The 8,448-nt window shown below is 54.6% G+C and overlaps 5 protein-coding genes across 5 annotated transcripts; all 5 read left to right on the top strand.

The window, feature by feature from the left end:
- ColSpa_09259 (sterol 3-beta-glucosyltransferase UGT80B1) lies at nucleotides 1–465 on the top strand (the record flags this gene model as incomplete). Its single annotated transcript, XM_049275471.1, has 1 exon — nucleotides 1–465. One exon carries the CDS (start codon nucleotides 1–3, stop codon nucleotides 463–465), a length of 465 nt encoding a protein of 154 aa, XP_049131428.1.
- A 49-nt stretch (nucleotides 466–514) lies between these two features.
- ColSpa_09258 (sterol 3-beta-glucosyltransferase UGT80A2) lies at nucleotides 515–2,354 on the top strand (the record flags this gene model as incomplete). The annotated part of the gene is made up of 3 exons (XM_049275470.1): nucleotides 515–624; nucleotides 720–1,801; nucleotides 1,861–2,354. The coding sequence occupies 3 exons, from the start codon at nucleotides 515–517 to the stop codon at nucleotides 2,352–2,354; spliced, it is 1,686 nt and encodes a 561-aa protein (XP_049131427.1).
- A 2,506-nt stretch (nucleotides 2,355–4,860) lies between these two features.
- On the top strand, nucleotides 4,861–6,018 carry ColSpa_09257 (uncharacterized protein; the record flags this gene model as incomplete). Its single annotated transcript, XM_049275469.1, has 1 exon — nucleotides 4,861–6,018. The coding sequence occupies one exon, from the start codon at nucleotides 4,861–4,863 to the stop codon at nucleotides 6,016–6,018; it is 1,158 nt and encodes a 385-aa protein (XP_049131426.1).
- Nucleotides 6,019–6,814: 796 nt separating this feature from the next.
- Nucleotides 6,815–7,404, top strand: ColSpa_09256 (methionyl-tRNA formyltransferase; the record flags this gene model as incomplete). Its single annotated transcript, XM_049275468.1, has 3 exons — nucleotides 6,815–7,085; nucleotides 7,164–7,234; nucleotides 7,285–7,404. 3 exons carry the CDS (start codon nucleotides 6,815–6,817, stop codon nucleotides 7,402–7,404), a joined length of 462 nt encoding a protein of 153 aa, XP_049131425.1.
- A 372-nt stretch (nucleotides 7,405–7,776) lies between these two features.
- Nucleotides 7,777–8,319, top strand: ColSpa_09255 (uncharacterized protein; the record flags this gene model as incomplete). Its single annotated transcript, XM_049275467.1, has 1 exon — nucleotides 7,777–8,319. The coding sequence occupies one exon, from the start codon at nucleotides 7,777–7,779 to the stop codon at nucleotides 8,317–8,319; it is 543 nt and encodes a 180-aa protein (XP_049131424.1).
- Nucleotides 8,320–8,448: the final 129 nt, after the last annotated feature.

Here is an 8,448-nt window from a genome sequence, read left to right as displayed (position 1 = left end):
ATGTCCAACGGGAAGCAAAGCGAGGCGACGAGCGTCCTTGACGACCCCGGCGCCGCCGCCGACACGGCGGCCCAGATGCGCCTCAACGTCGTCATCATGTTCATGGGCTCGCGCGGCGACCTCCAGCCGTCGCTGGCGATCGCCAAGCTGCTCCAGCGGCGCCACGGCCACCGCGTGCGAATCGCGAGCCACCCGCCGTACAAGGCCGCCGTCGAGGCCGCGGGCGTCAGGTTCCACTCGATCGGCCGGACGGATATCAAGGCCATGATGGAGAGGCGATTGCTGCCGCGCGCGGAGCTGAACAAGCTCGTGCCGGTGATCCGGGAGGACTTCCGGGAGATGGGGGAGAGGTGGTGGGGGGCCTGCGTCGACGACCCGAAGGAGAGGAGGAGGGCGATGGAGGCGCAGCCGGGGAGAGGGGGCCTTTGTGGCGGACCTGATCATGTCGACGATGCATGTCTATAACCAGACGTCCGCGGCGGCGCGGCTGGGGGTGCCGCTGCACCTTTTCGGGATGAACCAGAGGATCTACTCCAAGGAGGTCCCGCATTCGCAGGCAGGGTGGGCGCTGAAGAAGCCGAGTCGGGCGAAGAATGTATTTTCGTGGTGGATCCAGGATCTGATGTGAGTCTTTGCTCTTCACTCCTCTTCTGATTCCAGGGAGCGGGAACGGGGTGGGAAGGGGTCCGAAGGACACGCAGAGCTGACCGCGACGACAGGTTTCTCCAGGCGATGAAGTCCGTCATCAACGACGTCCGGATCAACGTCATGGGACTCGAGGCCATGTCTCCCGCCTGGTGGCTGAGCCAGTACAACCGGATGGGCGTTCCCTGCACGTACCTCTGGTCGCCGCTGCTGCTGCCGAAGCCGACGGACTGGCCGGATAATGTAAATGTCTCGGGGTTCGTCTTCGACGACGCGCCCGAGGGGTACGCGCCGCCTGCGGAGCTGTTGCGGTTCCTGCAGGCCGAGGAGACGCCGCCGGTGTACATTGGGTTCGGGAGCATGTCGTTTGCGGACGCGCAGGAGGTCTTTGAGGGCATCTTTGAGGCGGTGCAGAGGGTCGGCGTCAGGGCCGTTGTGGGCAAGGGGTGGGCGAGCCTGGACACGGAGGAGGTCAGCAAGGGGGCCGGCGGCGATGACGGGAGGCGGGACATGTCACACGTCTGCATCGTCGACGAGGCGCCGCACGCGTGGCTGTTCCCGCGGGTCAGGGCCGTGGTGTGCCACGGCGGGAGCGGGACCACGGCGATGGCGCTGCGGAGCGGACGGCCCACCCTCGTGGTGCCCGTCGCCGGGGACCAGCCGTTCTGGGGCACAAGGGTGTCTGCTGCCGGGTGCGGGCCCGAGGCCGGGTTTACCATCGCGGAGATTACCGGGGAAAAGTTTGAGGAGAGGTTGCGGGAGCTGCTCAAGCCGGAGTATGCTGCCGCCGCAGAGAGGTTTGCGGAGGAGGTGAGGGGGGAGAGGCCTGGGGAGGAAGTCTGCGTGGACCAGGTCGTGGAGACGTTGAGCGTGTACGAGAGAGAGGGGAGGTGTGTTGTCTATGACGGACGGCCTGCGGTCTGGAGGACGGCGGGAGGGCAGAAGCTGTCTGCTGTTGCGGCGCACGTTCTCGTCGAAAACGGTAGAGTGAGGAGCGAAGAGCTGAGGGCGTTGGATCTGGTCAAGTGGCCCGACCTGGTGAGTCCCGGGGATCCGGTTACTGGGCTGGTTCTGGGGATTGGGCAGGCTTTCGGGAGTATTGTGGAGGATGGGAAAGGAGGGCACTGGGGAAAGCTGGGGCTGCACATACTGAGAGGTGAGTTGTGCCGTCCACTCTGGCGCTGATTGATGTGCTGACGAATCCATCTTCTCTAGTGCCCCTGACGATCGTCGCCGCCCTCACGTTCGGCGTCTTCAACCTCCTCGACTTCATCCTCTACAAGCTCGCGTCGCCGTTTGAGCCAAAGCTCTACGCGAGCAACCCGCGGCTATACACATATCCCCAGATGCTCCTCTTCCTCGTCTCCGCCCCATTTTTCGAGCTCGCATCCGTCGGTACTCGGCCGCTAGTCTTGGCACGGAAGAAGCGAAGCATACCGCGCGTGGTCCTGGAGATACCTCTGGCAATCATCAGGACGTTGCTGGCCCTGCTTAATGTCGTTGCGGGGTTGGTGGGTATCACGCTGAGGCATCTCGAGATTGCTTGTGCGAGGGCAATGGGCGAGAGGCCGAAGCGGGACGTTGTTGCCGAGGCGAGGGTGAGGCAGGGGGGGGTTGAAGCGGAGGGGCTGAGGACTGAGGGAGCTGAGACGGGGAGGGATTTGATTGGGGATATTGTTAGTAGGTGGGATGAAAGGAAGAAGACTTGAGCGTTCCGTTTTCCTTATCTTATAGATATCTGTTGTTCTGCGTGCTTCGTAGGGAGAAGGGGTACTAGGTTGTGACATGGAAGCATGACCGCACGGCTAGGATTTAATGTATCAATGGAAGACATTTCTCCGTCAACACGACGCCTTTGAGTCCACCCGAACCTCCCACTGACATGATCTCCATTCGGTTACACGGCGGCAGTCCGTTATACGTCACGCAAGGATGTGATGTGTATTCTCCGATACATACGTCGTGCCCTGGTATCCCAAGTCCTGCAGGCAGCCGTTCCGGGCCACATCGACGTCCCACAACCACAGCCCGTGTCGTGGTCACCAGCACGGCTACACCCCATCGGGTTCGGGATGTTACCTGCCATGTGGCTTGAAACTGGGCTATGTTACACGATCGGTGTAGGATACGGATGGTCTGGGGAGCATTGATCGTATCCAGCCTCTGCGCGAACCGTTACCTGACTTTCGAATGTGTGCAATAGGTACTCAGGGGTGGGTTCTTTACGATGATGTTATGCCGATCGCAGGACCGATTGGTCGTGAATTCCTGTCATGGGATAGCATCTGGAGATGGAACTATTGTGCGCGGTGAGTGTTGGCGTCTAAACCATTAAGCGGCAGGCTGTGTCTGTCAACCATATCAGCTGTTCGTAGCCTCCGAGGGGGGTCATAAAATGCTGTGAAGCTTTCATCCCGCCTTCACCAAGCCAGACAGTAGTCATTCTGCAGCACACAAGAGATGGATACGTTTCGTTGACGTTAATACTATTGATTCCACTGACTAAAGAATGAACAAGTGTTGTATGACAAAAGCATACCAATATAAGAAAACGCTTGTCATCAGACGCAACAGAGGTAGTCACATCCGCCCTGGAATCAGCGTTCTTGAAAGAGAGCGGGGCTGAGATCCAGAGATACCACGACTCGGCCGTGTACAAGTAATCAATTGGGCGTCGGGTCCGAGGATAAGGGTGTAACTTTGACAAGTCTGCTTGTTATGCGATGGTTAGCTTATGTGTTCTGATCCGGAAGCAGACTTTAGAACTAGTGTTCATCTGCCAAATTTTAAGTAATGTGAAACGGATATAAACCATGTAGGTTTCCTCGTGTAATAGAACGTTTGGTCAACTAAGCAGCTTTCGCAAGTAAGTTCCCCGCAGAAGATAATAGTGTTCCTTTTGCGCTAAATTTTTGAGGGGTCTGAAAATTACTCTTACAGGATTACCTTTCAAACACATTGTCTTAAATCTTGACCTGGATGCCCGTCCAAATCTTTGATGTTAGTTTAATCAGATTGGAATACCTTCGAGATAATCAGAGACTGAGGCAAACAATATGCGCTCCCTGGAGGCTCGCTTCGCCCATATGTGAGTATCCGATAGAAGGTTTGTCTCCCGGGCTGTTCTCGTTGAATCTCGGTCAGATAAACGCATTCAAGATCGAGTATCATGTGGATTAACTTTCCTTGCAAATTGACTTTCCTATTTTCGGATTGTAAGAAGATTTATAGGGATAGCAATTTTGTCAAGGCTTCACAACCTTCCGCCACTAAATTAAGCACCATAGCCTTTGATTGCATAATGCTAAGAATTATGCTTCTTCAAATATAGAGCTTGTACATGTCATTCTGGCAAACACTGTGCCTAATAGTGCGACAAGGTCAGCACAGAAAAGTGCTGCTGTAGTTTATGATTGCGAATATCATCTAGAAGGAGTAACCAGTGACCTGTAGTTATCAAACCAATCTCAATTTTCTTATAGCGGGTGCGGTGAATTTAGTAATTGCAGAAGTGATGCCAATCTCTGTTCCCGTCTAACCCATCTTATGCCATACCACGACTAGAGAAGTGCAAGGATGGCCGTGAGCGCAATTGTGAATTCTCTTCTGGACTTAAATAAGTAAACGAAAACGATTCTTAGAATAGAAATACCAGCTGGGTTGCAATTACTTGTGTTATGTGGGACCTGATAAAATATGTCATCAGAGTGCCTTGAGCAGAGTCTATGCCTCTATGCTTCTTGCCATTAGCACGTTTCCACACCAGTAACTGGCTGGTTCAATAGAAAGCGTATCAATAATCAATAAAAATACGTGAACTGCAAGGGGTTTCCATGGTTCTATAAACCGACGTTGTCTTTCGTTGCATCAAGCTTTGTCGTAGGGTTGTCCGCTTAGAGGGGTTATGCATGTAGCAGATCCCTGAGGCACCCCACCTACCATTTTCGGTCATGACGCCGGCAGTGCTTAACGCGACTTCATGCAATCCACGCGACTGTCATTCCATCCTTCATCGCCAGCAGTGCTACTTTCACACAGTCTACCGCCAACATCATCGCCTTGCCTGATTATACGCATCCGTAGAACAAACTACGCGATGAACAAAACTCTATCTGTCTTAGAATCCCTACGACGACGACGCGGTCCTTTCGGCTGACCTCGGCTGACCTCCATGACGCAACCACCACCTTCTGTCCGCATTTCATTCCTTGTTCCATGGCCCTATTGCTGACTTCCTTTCCTCGACAGACACCCACGCCTCGCCGTTTTCTTCTGTCCAAGCGACCGCCGGCATCGCAACAGCAGACCCCTGGCAGCGGACCTCCAGTCTTCGCCGGTAGCCAGCGCTTCCAGACGACACCGCGCTTCGCCCCTCCCTCAGCAACACAGCGACCGCCTTCGACACCTGTGTTTCCAGGGAGTTTGCGACCCTCCAGGACGAGGGACCCTATCCATGATGCTTTGGACAGCTCTCCGACGGACGCACCTGTCTCTGCGACGCGACCAGCACTAGCGACCGGGACTAAGCGGCAGAACAACAGGATTGAGATCGACTCGGATATCGAGAGCGACTCACAATATGAGCAAGAGGGGATTCGATTACCACCGCCTACCTTTGTAGCAAACGACTCGATCGAGATTGAATCTGAGCCACCTAGCGTGTCGCACAGTGAGGTCGACGAGAGAACACCGAAGAGGAGACGAATATCAATCTCACCGGCGCCGACATGGCACGACGATGCCCAGGAGGATGTGGCTATGAGTTCCCAAGATGGGAATGCTATCAAAGACTACGAAGATGAGTACGTCGATGAGGAATTGCCCGACGCTGAAGACAAACCTACAACCGATTTCACTGCGCCATCTATGGATGCGGAAGACCTGAGCATTCCATTTCGCCACGATGGAGACATGCCGAAAACGCAGCCGACCTTCCGCCGAGCACCACGCTTCAAAGTTTCGGAAGCCGAAGCTTCTCGCCAAGAAGGTCTACCAGAAGCCTTCTCGCCGCAGAGACGTGGGGCAAAGTACGTGCCGGGAGGACTTGCAGCGGAATTACAGACTTGGCTCGCAGAAGTAAAGGGCTGGGCCGGCGGCGACAGACCAGCAGACCTGGTCATGACGATCATTATTGACGAGTTGCGCGCTGGAAACAGGATGTACATCGTCAGGGGACGGAGGATTGTGGGCGATGGGGATGCGAGCGAAGAGATCGCCGCGCGGCTGATGTTGGCTGGCGAGGGGAGGCTGACTGGATTAGGGCAGAAAGCTGCCGTTATTGTGGGAAGTACAGTTGCGATATCGCAGCCTGCGTGGGAAGTAGAGCTCGAAGGGACGCGGTGGATTGTCGCGTGCGACTGGGCGGTCTTATAGACGAGGATTTATCTGATGTTCACATGTGCGCTGGTTTCAATAAATCAGTAAGAGCCAGCTGGCAAACCGATACGGCAGATCAAGTCTGCAGTGGTGTCATGTATGCCCTGACATTGAACAACCCGCCAATCGTGAGCCAGTTTGTGGCCCATAGGCACATTAGTTTTTGCCCGACTACGCCATCATTTCTTTTGCAGATTGCTCTGGCAGTCAGATTGATGGCTGGTGGCAGCTGTGAGGTGTTGTAGAATAGCCAGTACTCTAGTGACTAGGAAGGCAAATTGAGTTGATTGCATGGGGGATTCTAGAGTTGTCCATCTAATTTCATTCACCAGATGCCTGCAACATTTGGGTGGGTTCTGCAACATCGGGCTTCGTTGGTGATGAGATTCCACTGGACTCAAATACTAACGTTGAACAACGAATTTTTTTCAATTAGGTTCCATTCAAGACCATCCTGCAATGAGCACTAATTATCACATATCATGGATTAGAGCCCTTTCAATATTGTTGTTTCCATTATCCTTCCAACGTCCTCTGGACGCGCATCGCTTGATGCATAAACTGGCTAGGTGCACAGTCAACTCTTGCCATGTCTCATTCCAGTGAGCTCATTCGCCAAAAAGTAACCTGCTGTCCCACAAATCTCACCAGATCATCTCGCGTCAGCCAACGCGGTAGCTGCAAGCTGCTGCTAACGACCTGAACGTCAATCGAGAATTCCCCTACCCGAAGGCTTGATATGCATTGCGTCCAAGGCAATGTCATCCGAAAAGCCTTTTAAACCTTCAACATTATGACGTGGCTGGCACTCCAACCAGCCGCCTTCGCGCGGGCGTCGGCAGGCCTGACTTGTCGGCCGGGTCTGCGACTCTACTCGGCCACCGCCGGCGCCGGCATCTCGGACCCGCTCCGGATCCTCTTCTGCGGCTCCGACGACTTCAGCTGCGCGGCGTTGGACGCCCTCAACGCTGAAAAGAAGCGCAATCCCGGACTGATCGAGTCGCTTGACGTTGTCGTTCGACCGGGTAAGCTGTCGGGAAGAGGGATGAAGAAGATTCGCGAGGGTAAGTGTCTCGACTCAAATATCCTCTACACAAGCACGAGTGAGTGGTGATAGGACTCGAGCTGATGCTGCGTACTAGTGCCACTAAAGAGCCTTGCTGAGAAGCTCGAGTTGCCGATTCACGAGAGGGACACATTTACCGGGTGGCAGGTACCGTCTCCTAGCCCTCCAATCACTTACATTTGTACTGATGCACACAGCCGCATAACGACATCAACCTCATCATCGCCGTCTCCTTTGGTCTCTTCGTGCCACCAAGGCTACTGAACCTGGCCAAATACGGTGGGCTCAACGTTCATCCATCTCTTCTCCCAGAGTAAACAGCTTGTCACACCACACCCTGAACATGTCGTAGTTGACACCACTTTTAGCTTCCGCGGCCCTGCACCGCTTCAACACACCCTCCTACAGCGCCGCACCCATACTGGCATAACCCTCCAAACTCTGCACCATAAGTCATTCGACCACGGCACTGTTCTCTCCCAGACGCCACTTCCGGGGATCCCGATCCCTGACAACTGCACAACTCAAGGCTTACACGACATCGTCACTCCGCTCGCCGCTGAGATTCTCGTCGACGGCCTGCGGAGGGGACTACACGCCCCCCGTTGAAAGATGTCGGTTGGCAGCCTAACGAAGAGGAACGGCAACAACTCAGCCACGCACCCAAGGTAAAAAACCATGACCGCCAAATGAACTGGCTCAAGTGGACCGCCGACGACGTCTTACTGCGCCAGCGTGTACTGGGACCAGTTTGGTGCTCGGCGTACCACCACGAAAGTCGGATAATCATGAGGGTCAAGTTTGGTGATGCCAAGGTCATCGAGCGTCCTGACCGGATCAACCAATACTACAGACGATGCTCCCTACGCAAGAAGGGGCAACTTGCTGCTGAGGATGTTCCCAAGGAAGATCAGGATGTCAAGGAAATTTCCTGGATGTGGCAGCCGGAAGGCAAGACCCAGGATCGAGAGTCGTGGGTGGCTCACCGTACCCCATTCTTTGAGGACGAGGACGGGAAAAGCATCCTGATCGCCACTGCTGGTGACAGTTGTCTCAAGCTTTCGACGATCACCGTTGAAGGATCACGGTCGAAGCCTGCAGTCTCGGCGATCAGTGGCTTTAGCAAAGCTGTCAAGGCCGAGGATGACGAGAGCAATGGACCAGGTGGAATGGGCAATGGATGGGGGAGTTCAATAGCGGGGGCCCTCGCACTAGCCATATTCGACATCTAAAGGGGGTTTGAGGAAGAGTGAGTTGGTGTCATTTTGTGCTATTAACGTGTACCATACCAGTGCACAATATCCCATCTTAGCAACTGACGGACGCCAGTGTACTAAGTAGTGTATATTATGAGGATACTC

The sequence above is a fragment of the Colletotrichum spaethianum genome (assembly GCF_022836535.1).
Source record: "Colletotrichum spaethianum MAFF 239500 DNA, contig27, whole genome shotgun sequence".
NCBI lineage: Eukaryota > Fungi > Ascomycota > Sordariomycetes > Glomerellales > Glomerellaceae > Colletotrichum > Colletotrichum spaethianum.
The sequence above is the reverse complement of the archived record's forward strand: the minus strand, read 5'-3'. Positions and strand labels throughout refer to the sequence as shown.